Here is a 19,891-nt window from a genome sequence, read left to right as displayed (position 1 = left end):
ACTGTCGCTCCGCTGGGGCCGAATACAGATTCAGCCACCGAGGACAAATACAAAATTGGTCTGACTGTCAATGATTTTATCATACCATAAGCCAGTAGTACGCTGAACAGCAGAGCGATAACCTGAATCCAATGCCCAGAGGTGACAAACTACACATAAACACTGATAACCAGTATATATGGCAAGCAAGGTGTTACATGACACAACTCTGAGAATAACTCTCTGAACAAATAATGCAACATTGTGACCAGTGGACCAGTGACAATTAAACTAATATAACGAATACTTATAACAAATTTGTTTTAACATGCTCTGCTTGGATCTGTTATCTCAACCCTTCGTGCCCCACATTGGGCACCAGAAAGGACTGTCGTGATTTAGCCCCAGCTGGCAGTTAAGCACCATGCAGCTGCTCGCTCACTCATCCCCGCAAGGGGATGGGGAGGAGAATGGAAAAACAAAATCATGGGTTGAGATAAAGACAGTTTAATAGGATAACAAAGGAAGATAATAATAATAACAATAACAACAACAATAGTAATAATAATAATATTACAACTTATGCACAAATGCAATTGCTCACCACATGCGAAAGGAAAATAAAACAATTCGACGCCCAGTCTGTTTCCAGAGCATGATGTTATATGGTAGGGAATATTCCTTTGACCAGTCTGGGTCAGCTGTCCTGACTGTGCTCTCCCAGCTTCTTGTGCACCTGGCAGGGCATGAGAAGCTGAAAAGTCCTTGACTTAGTGTAGACACAACAACTACCTAGCAAAACTGAAAACATCAGTGTATTATCAACATTATCCTTATACTAAATCCAAAACACATTACAATACCAGCTATTAGAAAGAAAAATTAACTCTATCTCAGCTGAAACCAGGACAAATATAAAGCCATATAACTATATACACAAATTACTCACACAGCACTCACTATCCGTTCCCTCAGCCAATCAATCTTACTAAATTGTTGCAGCCACAGAACCATATTTCTTTGACCTAATCTGTCCTCTTTCTGAACTTTGCAGACAGGTATTCCTTTTTCCTCACTCTATAAGTTTGTTTTTGTTTTCTTCTGGTGTTTTTTAATCAAAATATCCTTTTTGATATTCTGGTTCATCTATATCAGCATGCATATTCAAATTTGCTGAACTTAAGAAACCTTTTAGCTATGGTGGTTGTGTGTGGTTTTATGTATCTTCTCAATGCCACTGGAGCTTTTTGTAAATTGATTCTCTGATCTCAGTCTGCCCTCACTACATAAACAACTCTGTTGATCTAAAAGAAAGGATTATCACCAGAAATAATAATTTCCATTACATTTATTCTTTTGATTCCTAGCATATACCACAAGGCAGTACTGACCAAGTAAGAGAAGAAATAAATCCCAATGTAAGTTTCAGAGCATCGCTGTCCCATTCTATTTTATATCACATGCTCCTTTTTTCTGTCTGTATAACAAGACTGCTTAAAAACCAGAAGAGAAGAAACAAACCTTTTAAGGTCTGTCTACAGTAAACTATGAATGTCCATTTCCAAAGATTCTAATTATACCACCATGTATGTTCTGACTTTCGACATATTCCAAATTGTATGTTTTCATGGATATTCTCCAGTGTATGACCAAACACTGAAAGAGTAAGTAGTGGTTGTGTGCTGGTTTTGGCTGGGATAGAGTTAATTTTCTTCATAGAAGCTAGTATGGGGTTAAGTTTTGGATTTGTGCTGAAAACAGTGTTGATAATATAGAGATGTTTTTGTTATTGCTGAGCAGTGCTTACACAGAGTCAAGGCCTTTTCTGCTTCTCACCAGTGAACAGGCTGGGGGTGCATAAGAAGTTAGGAGGGGACACAACTGGGACAGCTGACCCAAACTGACCAAAGGGATATTCCATATCATATAACATCATGCTCTGTATATAACTGGGGAGGCTAGCTGGGAGGCGGGATCACTGCTCAGAAACAGACTGGGCATTGGGGTTTGGTTTTTTTTCCTCCGCAGGTGGTGAGCAATTGCATTTGTGCATAATTTGTTTTATATATATATTTATATTTAGTAGTAGTACTACTACTACTATTATTAATTACTATCTTCCTTTGTTATCCTATTAAACTGTCTTTATCTTGACCCACGAGGTTTGTGTTTTTTTCCATTCTCCTCCCCATCCCACTGGGAGGAGGAGTGAATGAATGGCTGCGTGGTGCTTAGTTATCAGCTGGGGTTAAACCACGACAGGTAGCTTCAAAGCAATCCATTAGGTACTTTCAAAAGCAAGATAACTAAGCTGAAGTTCACTACCACCTTTGCTATGTGTTTCAGAAGTTATCTTTGGGCAATGTTACAGCACACCATGGAAGAAAGGCAGCATCCTACCTGTGGTAGACACTATATTCTCCGGTCTTTCACTGCAAAGCTGCGACAGAAGACTTGTCTTGCCAGAACCAGTGAGGCCTATGCAAACCAAGTCATATTCAGGCCGTGGTGGTGGTGGTCCCTTGCAGCAAAGTGCTCTAAAACACTGCCGGGGGGGTGGGGGGGAGAAAAGGAAGAAGTTACCTTTTGCAAATGTTTGTTCAACAAGGTACTAAAATTCAAGTTTATAAATTTAAAGGTGCTAGAGAGAAGCATATTATTATTATTCCAACTTACTATTTTGGCAAAATCATCAATTAATAGACTGAGATCAGCTCAACTAAAAATCTATAAGATCTTTATAAGAAAACATAAATATACCCATTAACTTTTCACCTAAACCTCATGGAGTTGGATTGAGGAAAGTGACTTCCATTTCCTGAACAGCATGAACAGTGCACATCATACATTGAGATAGGCACGTGCGCTTCTCAACTCTGCAGTTGGGTATGCATGAGTTTGCTTCCTGGGCTAATTTCATGCAATATCTGGTGTGAACATCAGAGCAGCTCCTGAGCAGCTGTTGGCCAGGAAAGAATCAGTGAACTTTCCTCCATTGATGTCCTTCCTGGGCTTGCTTTGGCACATGTTCTGAAGGAGGACAGCACTCATGCTACCTTACAACATGAGCTGTTAAAGAGTACAACTTGTAAAGAAATAAATTTTGCTGGACCCAGCTCTAGTCATAAAAATGCAGATCTCTCACTTTCTCTGGAGAAGTATGAATTAATGACAATATAAAGAATAAAAATCACTTACTCAAAGTCTACTTTAGAGTTCTGCTCACATCTCTTAAACAGTACTGCCAAATTAGGCCAAGCCAATCAAAAAGGTCCCTTAAGCCCTTAGTAAGGTTTGACAGACCCTTCTTTGTATGTAATATGGAAAACTTTTATGTAAAAAATTCTAAAAATATGCCATTCTGGAAAAGCTAAGAAATTTATGCTTAAGGTATGGGATATAATTGCCCACCAATGTCTAAGATAGGTCCTCCCCACCCCAATATATATAAATATCTTTTTCCCCAATATCTGCTACCTTCACATCAGAGGAATACATCTGCTACAGCAAGGAAAGGAAAACATGTTCGTGGAACCACTCCTCTCACACATTCAGTCTTTACATAGTCCCAGCTCTTGATCATTCAGCAATAGAAACCTGAGACTCCACACCTGAACTGGAGCTCATTACTAATTTAATTGATTTTTTTTTTCCATCTTAACCACAAGCCAATCACTACATTGGGTAAAGAAACACAATCTTTACAACTGTAACCTAGCTGGTCTACATGACTACCCAGGCTCTCATTGAGGACTATTGGAGGAGCAGAAAAACTGAACAGACATCAGTAAGGCACGACTGCAAGTAGCACGTAATCTATTCGCCGATGTCAGTTTATACTTAGTCAGTGAGGAATGCAGTGGTGGCAACAGTAAGTGCTGTGGTCGAGCACTAGGTTAAGGCAGACAGGGGGTTCCCGGAACCAGGGAAACCCGAGGAAGAGCAGAGAGACCCATCAGGAGCCGGCAGCTCATGCGAGCAGGCTGATGTGGCTTGGGCATTGCCAGGAGCAACTGTGGGAGATTTAAAAGGCCCTAGGGAGCACTAGCAACCTGGAGCTCTGTGAACAGGGCAAAGCAGTTTGCGCAGGGAGGGACCTGCAACCTGCTTGTACATCCACAGCCCAGGGAAGTGCTCTAGGTCTCTGCCAAAATGGTGGGCACTTGCCTCAGAGCTAAAACCAGTGTTCCTACAGAGAACATCTCCCCTGAGATGACTGACGCATCCACCCAAATGGAACTGGTAAGGAAGGAGACTTATGTACAGGTGGTAGGTTGCAGTGAGTGCCCAGATCCTTCTCCTGGTGAAAAGGTAAGTACCTGCACAAGGTGTGCACAGGTTGATCTCTTGTGTCAGGTGGCTGAGTTGCAGGAAACAGTTAAAATGCTGTGCAGTGCTAGAGGGGCTGAGACAGAGATAGGTAGGTGGTTTCATAACCAAGTACCTGTAATGGACACCACTGAGAATGAGGCACATTGGACCCTGGTGACCCACAGAAGCAGGGCTCTGCTTCAGTCTCCACCCTCCAGCTTCACAACCAAAACCAGATATGAAGCTTTAACAGCTACAGACACCCACGAGCAAGGTGTGCAAGGAGAAACTGTACCAGCAGCACACAGTGGATATCGTAAAAAGAAACAAGTGCTCGTAGTGGGTGACTCTCTGTTAAGGGTCACAAGGCACCCATCTGCCGACCTGACAGGGAGTCACGAGAGGTATGCTGTCTTCTGGGAGCCAAGATCCAAGATGTTGCCGAGAGGGTGCTACAACTCATCAAGAGCACAGACTACTAGCCACTGCTACTCTTTCATGTGGGCATGAATGACACGGCAAGCAGAAACCTGGGCAGAATCAAGGAGGACTATAAAGCCCTGGGAGTGCAAGTGAAAAACATTGGTGCCCAAGTTACCTTTTCCTCCATTCCACCAGTTTGAGGGAAGGGGACAGCCAGAAATAGACATATAATGCATATCAACTCCTGGCTACATGGATGGCTATGTACTCTTTAGGAGAGACAGGCTAGCAAGGTGAGGTGGTGGAGTTGCTCTTTATGCGAGAGAGCAACTGGAATGTATTGAGCTCCATCTAGGGGGTGGATGAAGAATGAGTCGAGAGCTTATGGGTAAGGATTAAGGGGCAGGCTAATAGGAGTGACACTGTTGTGGGTGTTTACTACAGGCCACCTGATCAGGAAGAGGAAAAAGTTGATGAGGCCTTCAAAAGCCAGCTGGAAGTAGCCTCACGATCACAGGCCCTGGTTTTCATTGGGGGACTTCAACCACCCTGATATTTGCTGGAAAGGCAACACGGCCAGGCATGCACAGTCCAGGAGGTTCCTGCAGAGCATTGATGACAACTTTTTGACACAGGTGGTGGAGGACCCCACAAGGAGAGGGGTGCTGCTGGACCTTGTACTAACAAACAAAGAAGGACTGGTTGAGGATGTGAAGGTTGGGGGCAGCCTTGGCTGCAGTGACCATGAGATGGAGGAGTTCAGGATCCTACATGGAAGGACCAGGACAATAAGTAGGATTACAACCCTGGACTTCAGGAGAGGTAACTTTGGCCTTTTCAAGGACCTGCTTGGGAGGATCCCATGGGTTAGGGTTCTAGAAGGTAAGGGGGCCCAAGAGAGCTGGTCAATATTCAAGCACCACTTCCTCCGAGCTCAAGATCAGAGTATCCCGAAGAATAGGAAATCAAGCAAAGGAGGCAGGAGACCTGCATGGATGAGCAAGGAGCTCCTTGAAAAACTCAAAGGGAAGTAGGATGTTTACAGAATGTGGAAAAAGGGACTGGCCCCTTGGGAGGAATACAGGGATGCAGTCAGAGTATGTAGGGGTGCAACAAGGAAGGCTAAGGCCCGCTTGGAATTAAATCTGGCAAGGGATGTCAAGGACAACAAGAAGGGCTTTTTCAAATATATCAGCAGTAAAAGGAAGACTAGGGAAAATGTGGGCCCGCAGCTGAATAGGGTGGGTGCCATGGTGATGGAGCATACAGAGAAGGCGGAGTTACTGAATGCTGCCTTTGTTTCAGTCTTTACTGCTAAGGTCAGCCCTCAGGAAACCCATACCCTGGAGGTAGGAGAGAAAGTCTGGAGAAAGGAAGACCTTCCCTTGGTCGAGGAGGATAGGGTTAGAGATCACTTAGGCAATCTCAACATCCACAAATCCATGGGCCCTGATGGGATGCACCCACATGTACTCAGGGAGCTGGCAGATGTTATTGCTAGGCCATGCTCCATCATCTTTGAAAGGTCATGGAGAACAGGAGAGGTGCCTGAGGACTGGAGGAAAGCCAATGTCACTCTGGTCTTCAAAAAGGCCAAGAAGGAGGACCCAGGAAACTACAGGCCAGTCAGCCTCACCTCCATCCCTGGAAAGGTGATGGAACAGCTCATTCTGGGGGTCATCAAGAAGCACGTGGAGGAGAAGGAGGTTACTGGGAGTGGTCAACATGGATTCACCAAGGGGAAATCATGCTCGACCAATCTGATAGCCTTCTATGATGACATGACTGGCTTGGTGGAGGAGGGGAGAGCAGTGGAAGTTGTCTACCTTGACTTCAGCAAGGCTTTTGACACTGTCTCCCATAACATCCTCATTAGCAAGCTTAGGAAGTGGGGGTTGGATGAGTGGACAGTGAGGTGGATTGAGAACTGGCTGAATGGCAGAGCCCAGAGGGTTGTGATAAGCAGCGCAGAGTCTAGTTGGAGGCCTGTATCTAGTGGTGTTCCCCAGGGGTCAGTGCTTGGTCCGGTCTTGTTCAACATATTCATCAATGACCTGGATGAGGGGACAGAGTGTACCCTCAGCAAATTCACTGATGATACTAAGCTGGGCGGAGTGGCTGACACTTCAGAAGACTGTGCTGCCATTCAGGGATATCTTGACAGACTAGAGAGCTGTGCAGAGACGAACCAAATGAAATCCAACAAGGGCAAGTGTAGGGTCCAGCACCTAGGGATGAATAACCCCAAGCACCAGTACAGGTTATGGGTTGACCTGCTGGGAAGCAGCACTGCGGAGAAGGACGAACATGATTAAGGGACTGGAGCATCTCTCTTATGAGGAAAGGCTGAGAGAGCTGGGTCTGTTTAGGCTGGATCTTCTCAATGCTTATAAATATCTAAAGGGGGAAGTCTAGAGGATGGGGCCAGACTCTTTTCAGTGGTGCCCAGTGACAGAACAAGGGGCAATGGGCACAAACTGGAACACAGGAAGTTCCACCTGAACATGAGAAAAAACTTCTTCACTTTGAGGGTGACCGAGCACTGGAATAGGTTGCCCAGAGAGGTTGTAGAGTCTCCTTCTCTGGAGATATTCAAAACCTGCCTGGACGCAATCCTGTGCAACATGCTCTAGGTGAACCTGCTTTAGCATGGGGGTTGGACTAGATGATCTCCAGAGGTCCCTTCCAACCCCTACCAATCTGTGAATCTGTGATAAAATAAAATAGCACATGGCTGTGATAAACCAATGCTGAGTCAGCAGAACAGTGTCCTGGTTTCAACTGAGATAGAGTTAATTTTCTTTCTAGTACCTGGTATAGTGCTGTGTTTTGGATTTAGCACAATAATGTTGATAACAGACTGATGTTCTTAGTTGTTGCTAGGTAGTTGTTGTGTCTACACTAAGTCAAGGACTTTTCAGCTTCTCATGTCCTACCAGGTGCACAAGAAGCAGGGGGAGCATAGCCAGGACAGCTGACCCAGACTGTCCAAAGGGATATTCCCTACCATATAACATCATGCTCTATATATAACTGGGGAGGCTAGCTGGAAGGCAGATTCGCTGCTCAGAAACAGACTGGGCGTTGAATAGTTTTATTTTCCTTTTCCATGTGGTGAGCCATTGCATTTGTGCATCACTTGTATTGTTGTTGTTGTTCTCCTCTTCTTTGTTATCCTATTAAACTGTCTTTATCTTGGAACTTCTCCCCCTTCCTTCTGCTTTCCCCAGCCCCTTACATGCTGAGCATGATGTCATATGATATGGAATATCCCTTTGGTCAGTTTGGGTCAGCTGTCCCAGTTGTGTCCTCTCCCAACTTCTTGTGCACCCCCAGCCTGTTCACTGGTGAGAAGCAGAAAAGGCCTTGACTCTGTGTAAGCACTGCTCAGCAATAACAAAAACATCTCCATATTATCAACACTGTTTTCAGCACAAATCCAAAACATAGCCCCATACTAGCTACTATGAAGAAAATTAACTCTATCCCAGCCAAAACCAGCACACAGATGATACCAGTTAATACATTCCCAAGAAAAGTAGCAAGATCAAACTTCTTCCACCTACTATTTCAGTAACATTTCAGGAATAGACAAACTCCAGAGAATTTTTTCCACGCAGCTTCAGCCTATGCTTTAAGAATTGTTGGGCATTATAATCTTAACTAAAGAAAACATCTCCTGGGCTGTGCGCATATGTCTCAGTACCAAAAAAAAAACCCTCCACAAAAAAAAAATCCCCAAAATCCCACAAAAAACCTAGAGAAACTCCAAGTGTGTTTTGAGGGAAAAAGAAGAAATATCTAATGTTTACTTGAGGCAATGTTTCCTCTGAGATTAAGCCCCAGGATATATCTTGTTCTTTCTTATGAATGATTTCAAAACTAACATTTACCATCAAATCCGAGAGGAAAGAGGAGAAATATCAAAGGACAACAGACCACACTATTTGCTATGTCTAATCTTACTGAATGTGTCCACGGCTGAGGTAGAATAGCAAGTACAAAGAGAATGTGTATACCAGTCAAAGTAAGAAAATCTGTATTAAAAAAAACCCCAACAAAATAGGGGAGAAGGACCCAAATATGCCATTGACAAATGAGAAACCTAAGATAGTTTCAGAATTGTTTTGCAAAATGCCATAGAGCAAAATTAAACAAAGTTATGATAGTGTGACAGTACATTAGAAAGGAAAGAATGGTTTTAACTGTCACTTTTAAACCTATCTGCTGTGGGGTCCCAGCTAATAATTCTCTCTGCTCATACAGTACAAGAAGCACACCATAACAAATTTAGTTATTACCCAACCAAGAGGTTAACAAAACAATGAATGGTTGGTTGCTCTAAAATTATCAGGAGGCAAGGGAAAGAAGATACCAGTAGAAACCGATGCAAAAAAGTTACTAAAATAGAAACAGTCTATGCAGTTCATATTTAAATGTAAAGGTGAAAAGCATTACTAGTGTACACCCAGTCTAACAAGTAGTAATGGGAGGATTTAGATAAAAGGAGGAGGTGGACAGAAGAACAAGGATAGCTGAATTTTGCAGGCAGCACAAGTCTTCTGGCCAAAGAATTCTGCTGCTTGGAACATTTAAGACTAGACTGCCTTCCAACACTAGAAAATGGAGTAAGAATTACACCAACATTGGCAGAGACACAAATGAGAGATCTAATGGATATGCTCTATTACCAGTTCATGCTGTTATCAATCTCCAGCTTTGGATTTGAAGCAGTATATAGTTACAGGCCATGGGCATCTCTTATTCTTTAGGCTCTCTATGAATTATTTTGCTCCTGCGTGCCCTTTTCATTTTATTTTCCCAGCATGCTATATTTACAAAATCAAGAACCTCTAAGAAGATATGTATTTTGACCAAAAGACCTAGGGAATAGAAAATATGTAGAAACATATACAGGAATCTCTCTCCCCCCCCTTATATAGCATAAGAGTTTTACTTGGCTAGCACAGCACATTACTACTGTGAGAGGAAACAGAAGATTAACCTACACAAAAAAATTAATCCAAAATATACAATTAGAGGAAGGCATACAAATTTCAAGTACCATTAAAAATTACTCAGGTTTTGATCAATGAAAGCCTCTTTGAAAACAATATTTGCCTTCACCAAACTCTTAATGCATTAGGTTTGAGAAACTTCAGCCATTGAAAACATCTCATGCTCCAACACGGACATTTTGCATTTCTCCTCTCTCCAGCTGCAAGTTTAGCTTTTTTTCTGGCTAAATATCTACACCTACCATCGAGTTTCTCAGCTGTCACCAATCTGTTTGCTGATGAAGACTATTGGCTATTTTGTTCTTCTAGCACTGTAAAATCAGAACTGTCAAATTTGTCACTGCTGAGCATGCATGGTTCAAGGACTATACAGGGAATATAATTCAATTTGAGATGGGAATTCTCAGCTGACAGGAAAGGGAATGGACCATATGGAGCAACAGGACAACTATAGATATAAACTGTATTCATATGCTTGCTACTGTTAAAAAAAAGCCAACAAAACCAAAAAAACCCCCACAACAATCACACTACTCTGTTCAAACAAGAATTTGTTTAATAAATATTGACCAATACCAATTAATCTACTTAGGTGAGAAAAAAAGATAAAAGGTAAAGAATATTTTGTAGATAAATTCTGGACACACTTAAAGGTTAAGCTGCCTTTGAAAAAACACAGCTGAATTTTAATGTTTTGGGAGGGAAATGGGAGAACCAGCTTTATTTTTCATGAAAACACAGATTATTGTGGCCTTGTTCACCACATAGCCTGCCATACAGCTATGCCTACTCACGGGTATGTCAGTATACCCTCTCTGCGGCGTAGACAGCCCAAACCAACAAGTTTCTGCTGGTATAACTACAATTATTTCTTATCAGTTAAGGGGCATGAAATACTTCAAACCACAGGAAGGTATCACTATGCCAGAATTTTTTTTTTGTGGAAAAGATCCACTTTTAGTCTCAGAGCTGCTGAAAAGCTTTTGAGGTGATTGAAATTTTTCACCTTTGGGTTAGGTGCAGCATCCAGGCAGCTCTAACAAACACACACTTTTAAAGGGCATAAAAGCCCTCAGCCTGAAATCTTCCAGTGCCATCCCTTTCCCAATGCTACTGCTTTCACTGACAGTGTGCTGGGTGTCTGTTTTTCAGATAATTATTACACAGTACTTCCATAAAAATTTTCTTAAGTTAAAAAAGCAACAGTGTCCTGGTTTCAGCTGAGAGGGTTCATTTTCTTCATAGTAGCTAGTATGGGGCTATGTTTTGGATTTGTGCTGGAAACAGCGTTGATAATATAGAGATGTTGTTGTTATATGGACCTGTTGTTGTTGAACGGTGCTTACACAGAGCCAAGGCCTTTTCTGTTTCTCACACCGCCTTGCCAGTGGGATGGCTGGGGGTGCACAAGGAGTTGGGAGGGGACACAGACAGGACAGGTGACCCAAACTAGCCAAAGGGGGTATTCCATACCATGTGACATCACGCTCAGCATAAAAGGGGCTAGTCGGGGAGGGGTGGCGCAGCTCCAGGATGTGTGGCTCGGGGACGGTCCAGCTTCGGGACAGGTCTGAGCATGCGGTCTGAGTTGTACGGTCCTCGGGTGAGAAACTGCATTGTGTATCACCCGTTGTGTATATTCTGTTAAGTACTGTTGCTGTGATTTCCCTCTCCCTTTGCTATCCCACTAAACTGTCCTTATCCCAACCCACGAGGTTTTGCCTTTTCCTTCCCATTCTCCTCCCCATACCACCTGGGGGTGGGGGGGAGGGGAGTGAGCAAGCGGCTTCATGGTGCTCAGCTGCAGGCTGGGGCTAAACCACGACAGTCCTTTTTGGCACCCATCGTGGGGTACGAAGGGTTGAGATAACAACAGATCTGCCCTGAGTGTGTTAAAACAAAGATGTTATAAGTATTTATTGTATTATTTTAAACAGCTGGTGGTCACAATGGTGTTTTATTTGGTCACGTGGCTGTGGTATCTAAACCCCTACTTGCTGTATGCATTCCTTGCAATGCTGCTGATTATCACCTCTGGGAGAGGGGTCTGGGTTCTCATGTTGCTGTACTGTGCAATATCAACTTATGATATGATAACATCAATGGTCATGAGCTTAATTTGGTACTTGTATTGGGTTTTGCTGTCATGCCCGTACCTTGGACATCTCTTTGAATCGATGAATAATCGCACTCAGTCTACAGGGAAGACAGAGGGGGATATTTCCTCCTGCTCTTTCACCATTTTTTTTCCCTTCAGGCTAGTTGCAGCAGCTTTTGAAAATTTTGAATACCCTTGGGATGTTCAAACCAGCGTGTTCATATTATTATGTCTCCTGAATGTGTTTCAAGTTTTGTTCAAGGTTACAAAAAGATGTTTTAAGAATACCACCCAGAGACCTATCCCAAGGCTGAATCATCAGGGCTGGCATGGCATGTGCGACAGTGAGGGCAGGTATCTAGAGAACTTCTCACCCCTAATGGTCTGGAACTTTACCCTCAAACAACTACAGAACCCTGAGAAAGTGATGGAATATTTGAAGGGGAAATGCTGTGGCTATTCCAAGGAGACACAATTTATCCCACTGTGCTGGGCCCTGGCCACTATCTACCAAACACTGCTCGACAGTAGGCACACCCTCAGGGGGAAGAGAGGGAAAACAGACCCACAGGCACTGCGGATACCCAAACCCCCGCAACAGACACTGCAGCTACCCCAGCCCCCACAACAGGCACAGCAGATACCTCAACCCCCATGGCTACCCCAGCCCCCACAAGAGGCACAGCAGCGACCCCAACCCCACGGCTGCCCCAGCCTGGACAACAGGCATGGTGGCTATCCCAGCCCCCACAACAGGCATGGCAGCTACCCCAACCCCTATGAGTACCCCAGCCACTACAACAGGCATGGTGGCTACTGCAACCTCTACAGCTACCCCAGCCCCTGCAACAGACACTGTGGCTACTCAAACCCCTGTGACAGGGACTGAAGGTGAACAAAAAAAACCAAAAAAACCAACCTGTACCGGTATCACTCGCCCCTATACACAAGAAGAAATACACAAGGAAATGGGTTCGCTTAGAGAAGGATGATGATGAACTGGGACCATCACGAGAACAAGAAGAAGAGCCAGAACCAGAAGTGATCAGCTGATCCCTGTCCCTGAGGGATCTGCGAGATATGCGGAAAGATTTCAGCCGCCTTCCAGGGGAGCACATTATTACCTGGCTGCTCCGCTGCTGGGATAACGGGGCCAGTAGCCTGGAGACGGAGGGCAGGGAGGCCAAGCAGCTGGGATCCTTGTCTAGGGAAGGGGGCATTGAAGGCTACTGGTGGGCTTTTGGAATAGCTGCCTTGGAAGTGGAGGAAATTGAACCGTTGTCTAGTTTGCCCGGTCTCTTGGAGGACCCTTCTGTTGTAGGGTTGCTGAGGGTTGAAGAGCAACAGGTGCCAACTGCTACCATAGCTGTGCACCGGTGGCAATACCGCACCAACCGAGACTCCCTGGTTCCATCCACAAGCTAATTCATCAACTGGAGGGTCAGGGAGTGATCAGCAGAACCCGCTCACCCTTTAACAGTCCCATATGGCCAGTGCGGAAGTCCAATGGAGAGTGGAGGCTGACGGTAGAACCATAGAATGGTTTGGGTTGGAAGGGACCTTAAAGATCATCTAGTTCCAACTCCCCCGTCATGGGCAGGGACACCCTCCACTAGACCACATTGCCCCAAAGCCTCATCCAACCTGGCCTTAAACACTTCCAGGGAGGGGGCCTCCACAACCTCTCCGGGCAACCTGTTCCAGTGCATCAGTATTCTTTACTGTTAGAATTTCTTTCTAACATCTAATCTAAATCAACCCTCCTTCAGCTTAAACCCATTACCCCTTGTCCTGTCACTACACTCCCTGATAAACAGTCCCTCACCATCTTTCCTGTAGGCCCCCTTCAGGTACTGGAAGGCCACAATTAGATCTCCCCGGAGCCTTCTTTTCTCCAGGCTGAACAATCCCAACTCTCTCAGCCTGTCCTCATAGGAGAGGTAGTAGACTATGGTGGCCTGAATGAAGTCACGCCGCCGATGAGTGCTGCCGTGCCAGACATGCTGGAACTTCAATATGAACTGGAGTCAAAGGCAGCCAAACGGTACGCCACACCTGATATAGCTAATGCATTTTTCTCCATCCCTTTGGCAGCAGAGTGCAGGCCACAGTTTGCCTTCACTTGGAGGGGCGTCCAGTACACCTGGAATCGACTGCCCCAGGGGTGGAAACACAGCCCCACCATTTGCCATGGCCTGATCCAGAGTGCACTGGAAAGGGGTGAAGCCCCAGAGCACCTGCAATACATTGATGACATCATTGTATGGGGCAACTCAGCAGAGGAAGTTTCTGAGAAAGGGAAGAAAATAATCCAAATCCTGCTGCAGGCTGGCTTCGCCATAAAACAAAGTAAGGTGAAGGGGCCTGTGCAGGAAATCCAGTTTTTAGGAATAAGGTGACATGATGGGCGGCATCAGATCCCAATGGCTATTATCAACAAAAGAGCAGCCATGTCTCCACCAACCAACATAAAGGAAACACAGGCTTTCTTAGGTGTTGTGGGTTTCTGGAGAATGCACATTCCAAATTACAGTCTGATTGTAAGCCCTCTCTATCATATAACCTGGAAGAAGAAAGATTTTGAATAGGGCCTAGCCAGCAGCTGAGCACCACGCGGCCGCTTGCTCAGCCCCTCCGCCCCCCCGGCGGGATGGGGAGGAGAATGGGAAGACAAAGGCAAACCCCATGGGTTGGGATAAGGACAGTTTACTAGGACAGGAAAGAGAAAGGGAAATAACAACAACAGTACTGATAACGGAATATACATAGTGGGTGATAACAGAAAGTAATTTACCGTCCAGATGCTCAACCCACACTCAGACCATCCCCGACTAGCCCCCTTTTATGGTGAGCATGACGTCACATGGTCTGGAATACCCCCTTGGCCAGCTTGGCTCACCTGTCCTGGCTCCTTGTGAAAATTAACTCTATGCTAGCCAAAAACAGGACAAGATCAACTTTGTTACTACAGTATATAGAAGAAATTAATCAAACTTCCCAGAAAGAATCTCAGCAACTAGAGCTATTTCAGAGGCTCATTAGCTATTTATGAAAAGCAGTCTTCAACACTGACATCTTAGGACAGTGAAAACAAAAACCAGATAGCATGGATTTGTTTTTAGAGAATTTGATGTCATCAGTTTTGTCATTTGTATTTGGTTTGTGTAGCAAGATTTTGGTGCCAGGGAGGCTACAGGGAGAAGGGGGACTTCTGTGAGAAACTGCTAGAAGCTTCCTCCATATCTGAAAGAGCAAATGCCAGCTGGCTCCAAGACCGAGGCTGAGCCGATCAGAAGCCAGTAAGATGGGAGTAAAAAAACCTGCTGTGCAACAACAGCAGCAGAGAGAGGAGTGAGAATATGTGAGAGGAAAACCTCTGCAGACACCAAGGACAATGAAGAAGGAGGAAGAGGAGGTGCTCCAGGCGCAAGAGCAGAGATCCCTCTGCAGCCCGTGGTGAAGACCATGGTGAGGCAGGTTATCCCCCTACAGCCCATGGAGGTTAATGGTGGAGCAGATATCCACCCACAGACCATGGAGGACCGCACGCCAGAGGAGATGAATGCACCTGAAGGAGACTGTGACCCCATGGGAAGCCCGCACTGTAGCAGGCTCCTGGCAGGACCTGTGGACCCGAGGAGAGAGGAGCCCATGCTGGAGCAGGTTTGCTAGCAAGGCTTGTGACCCTGTGGGGGACCCACGCTGGAGCAGTCTGTTCCTGAAGGACTGCACCCCGTGGGAGAGACCCACGCTGGAGCAGTTCGTGAAGGACTGTAGCCCGTGGGAAGGACTCACATCGGAGAAGTGTGTAGAGGACTGCCTCCCATGGGAGGGACCCCAGGCTGGAGCAGGGGAAGAATGTGAGGAGTCCTCCCCCTGACGAGGAAGGAGCAGCAGAGACAATGTGTGATGAACTGACCAAAACCCCCATTCCCCATCCCCATGTGCTGCTGGGGGGGGAGGAGACAGAGAAATCGGGAGTGAAGTTGAGCTCAAGTCTGATTTGATGGGTAATAAATTAATTTACTCAAGTTGAGTCTGGTTTGCCAGTGACAGTAACTGGTGAGTGATCTTTCCCTGTCCTTATCTTGACACACGAACCTTTTGTTATATTTTCTCTCCCCTGTCCAGCTGAGGAGGGGGAGTGATAGAGCGGCTTGGTGAGCACCTGGCCTCTAGCCAAGGTTAATCCACCACACCATTATAAATTCATACTGAAAACAAATATTGGCAAAGAAAGCATACATCCTATACCATGGGACAAAGCCCTGGAGGGAAGAGGGGCCCAAGACAGCTGGCTAATATTCAAGGGTCACCTCCTCCAAGCTCAGGAACGATGCATCCCAACAAAGAGGAAGTCAGGCAAAAACACCAAGAGGACCACATGGATGAACAAGGAGCTCCTGGGCAAAGTCAAACAAAAAAAGGAAGCCTACAGAGGGCGGAAGCAAGGGCAGGTAGCCTGGGAGGAATACAGAGAAACTGTCCGAGCAGCCAGGGATCAGGTTAGGAAAGCCAAAGCCCTGATAGAATTAAATGTGTCCAGGGATGTCAAGGACAACAAGAAAAGCTTCTATAGCTATGTTAGTGAGAAAAGGAGGACGAGGGAAAATGTGGGTCCCCTCCAGAATGAAACGGGTGACCTGGTCACCCAGGATATGGAGAAGGCTGAGGTACTCCATGACTTCTTTGCCTCAGTGTTCACTGGCAAATGCTTGAGCCACACTGCCCAGGTCACAGAAGGCAGGGACTGGGAGAATGCAGAACCACCCACTGCAGGAGAAGATCAGGTTCGAAAATATCTAAGGAACCTGAAGGTGCACAAGTCCATGGGACCTGATGAGATGCATCCGCGAGTCCTGAGGGAACTGGCAGATGAAGTGGCCGGGCCACTCTCCATCATATTTGAGAAGTCCTGGCAGTCTGGCGAAGTTCCCGCTGACTGGAAAAGGGGAAATATAACCCCCATTTTTAAGAAGGGAAAAAAGGAAGACCCAGGGAACTACAGGCCGGTCAGTCTCACCTCTGTGCCTGGCAAGATCATGGAGCAGATCCTCCTGGAATCTATGCTCAAGCACATGGAAAATAAGGAGGTGATTGGTGACAGCCATCATGGCTTCACTAAAGGGCAAATCATGCCTGACAAACTTGGTGGCTTTCTATGATGGGGTTACAGCGTTGGTGGGCAAGGGAAGGGCAAGTGACATCATCTACCTGGACTTGTGCAAGGCATTTGACACTATCCCACACAACATCCTTGTCTCTAAATTGGAGAGACATGGATTCAATGGATGGACCACTCGGTGGATAAGGAATTGGCTGGATGGTCGCACTCAAAGAGTTGTGGTCAACGGCTCCATGTCCAAGTGGAGATCAGTAATGAGTGGCATTCCTCAGGGGTCAGTACTGGGACCGGCACTGTTCAACATCTTTGTCAGCGACATGGACAGTGGGATCGAGTGCACCCTCAGCAAGTTTGTCAATGACACCAAGCAGTGTGGTGTGGTCGACATGCTGGAGGGAAGGGATGCCATCCAGAGGGACCTTGACAGGCTGGAGAGGTGGGCCCGCGCAAACTGCATGAAGTTCAACAAGGCCAAGTGCAAGGTCCCACACATGGGTCGGCGCAATCCCAAGCACAACTATAGGCTGAGCGGGGAATGGATTGAAAGCAGCCCTGAGGAGAAGGACTTGGGGGTGTTGATCGATGGGAAGCTCAACATGAGCCGGCCATGCACGTTAGCAGCCCAGAAAGCCAACCATGTCCTGGGCTGCATCAAAAGAAGTGTGACCAGCTGGTCGAGGGAGGTGATCCTGCCCCTCTACTCCGCTTTTGTGAGACCCCACCTGGAGTACTGCATCCAGCTCTGGGGGCCCCAGTACAGGAGAGACATCGAGCTGTTGGAGCAAGTCCAGAGGAGGGCCACGAAGCTGATCAGAGGGCTGGAGCACCTCTCCTATGAGGACAGGCTGAGAGAGTTGGGATTGTTCAGCCTGCAAAAAAGAAGGCTCCAGGGAGACCTTGCAGCCTCAAAGTACCTGAAGGGGGCCTCCAGGAAAGCTGGAGAGGGACTGTTTATCAGGGAGTGTAGTGACAGGACAAGGGGTAATGGTTTTAAGCTGAAGGAGGGTAGATTATAGATTAGATGTTAGGAAGAAATTCTTTACTGTGAGGGTGGTGAGGCACTGGAACAGGTTGCCCAGAGAGGCTGTGGAGGCCCCATCCCTAGAAGTGTTTAAGGCCAGGCTGGATGGGGCTTTGGGCAACCTGGTCTAGTGGAGGGTGTCCCTGTCCATTGTAGGGAGGGTTGGAACTAGATGATGTTTGAGGTCCCTTCCAACCCAAACCATTCTATGATTCTGTGATTTTATACTTTCTTGATTCTTCCATTGCCCATGCATAGGAAAAAATACTGCTCTAACATTGCAGAATCCTCCCCTTCCAATACGGACAAGAAATGATAATATTTCAAAAGTTAATGAGCACAATCTTATAATTTTTGTTCTGTCACAGGGAGCAATCTCAGTCTACACTTTTCAAACCTTTTTTTCCCCTCAAAAAGATACTGATGTAATGAACCTGCCATTTTCAGCCACTTTATAGTTTTTATCATGTGGCAGAAATTTCAGTCATACCCTTCCTTTAGCAGTTTGTACTCATTGGCTTAGGTATTTTCTATGTCATGAATCTTATTCTTCAGCACGTAACTTTGCCCATTCTCAACACATGGAACTTGGGACCTGCAGTAGAGTAGAAAGTTATGCTCAGAATCCTGAATATCTAAAAGTATGAGATATGTTCAATATCACGAGGGTGAAGTCTCCTGCAGCATTTCAGAGGCTTTCCACACATCATCTAGAGATGATACTTTTCTTTCTACCAGCTGAGTCAATATTAAAATAATTTCTTATTAGAGAATTAATTCATAAGTCTGTAGGAAGATATTTTAGAACATGCCAGCAAGTTCCAATTGTTTTTCTGTACTTATATATAGCGTAATAACACAAGAAATTCCACTTAATTCACCTCAGTTAATGCTTCCATCTGAACACCCAAAGAAAAGTGTTCCAAAATTGAAAAGCCACTATTCCTCCATTGTGCTTATCCTACTGTCACATTATGCCATGTTAAGCTGTACCACATGGTAAAGGCCAAGTTTTCATTTTCATTATCAACACATGCTACACATAAATGGAGAGCATCAAAACCAATATATGAGGAAGAGAACCTTACCTATGGTGTAGCCTCATTCCTTCAGGGGTGTTTGCTTGTTTGTTGTTTTTGGGGGAGGTGGGGTGTCTTTTTTTTTTAAATTGCCAATTTTAGACACTGATAGGCTGCAGCTTCCAAATCAGACTACTGGAAGGACTACCACACCCTGAAAAGCAGAGGAAGGATTTGTGGGATTTTTTTTATTTGGGAACTGTTTTAGTACTCCTGGATGCTTACATAGTAACAGTAGCTAAAAACTCTTGCTGTCTTTGGCTGTCCAGGAGACTGCACCCCTTCTCCAGGAATGTGGATTCAAGCATAGCTATCCATGTATTCATCACCTCTAGGCTGAGTATCGCCAAGGGCTACACCTCAGGGATGAGACGTTTCAACTGAATCAACACACAGCTTGATCTGCGAAGCAGCATGTGGAGATTGCTCACCCACGCTGGGCTGCCTGCTGGTCTGTTACTAGATTCTTTCCAAGATCTGGTGCTTGATTTCATGCTAATGAGTGGCAGTGGATCCTTTCCCCATGAATTTCTGTGATGATGGCAGTTGAGAGATCATTGGTATGGGCCAAATCAGAGGAGGGAGGCTCATTTCCACAGCAGTTGACTTCAGCAACTAAATACTTGTGGTGGTGTCTCAACCGCAAAACAATTATTAGTTCAGCAAAATTTCCGTTGCGATAGCATTGTGATTATAGGAACGGTTTCAATGCCTACAAAGAAAATAATGGAAGGTACCATCTCAGAGCACTATATTGAGTGTCACTAGGCACTCATATCGCATTACTGCATATTTTGAGCATGTATGCCTGCTACATTTTTGTCTGAACAAAAAGTG

The 19,891-nt window shown here is 45.4% G+C and overlaps 1 protein-coding gene across 3 annotated transcripts in view; it reads right to left on the bottom strand.

Annotated features, from left to right (window-relative positions):
* Positions 1-19,891, bottom strand: part of LOC104643986 (ARF like GTPase 15) — a 300,330-nt gene that overhangs the window by 177,964 nt on the left and 102,475 nt on the right. For all 3 annotated transcript variants that reach the window (XM_075739125.1, XM_075739124.1, XM_075739126.1), the window contains one exon: positions 2,380-2,524. In XM_075739125.1, the coding sequence (XP_075595240.1) occupies positions 2,380-2,524 (145 nt within the window). The remainder of the gene's footprint in view (positions 1-2,379; positions 2,525-19,891) is intronic.

Source organism: Balearica regulorum, chromosome W, assembly GCF_011004875.1.
Source record: "Balearica regulorum gibbericeps isolate bBalReg1 chromosome W, bBalReg1.pri, whole genome shotgun sequence".
Taxonomy (NCBI): Eukaryota; Metazoa; Chordata; class Aves; order Gruiformes; family Gruidae; genus Balearica; species Balearica regulorum.
This window is presented reverse-complemented; position numbering and strand designations above follow the sequence as displayed.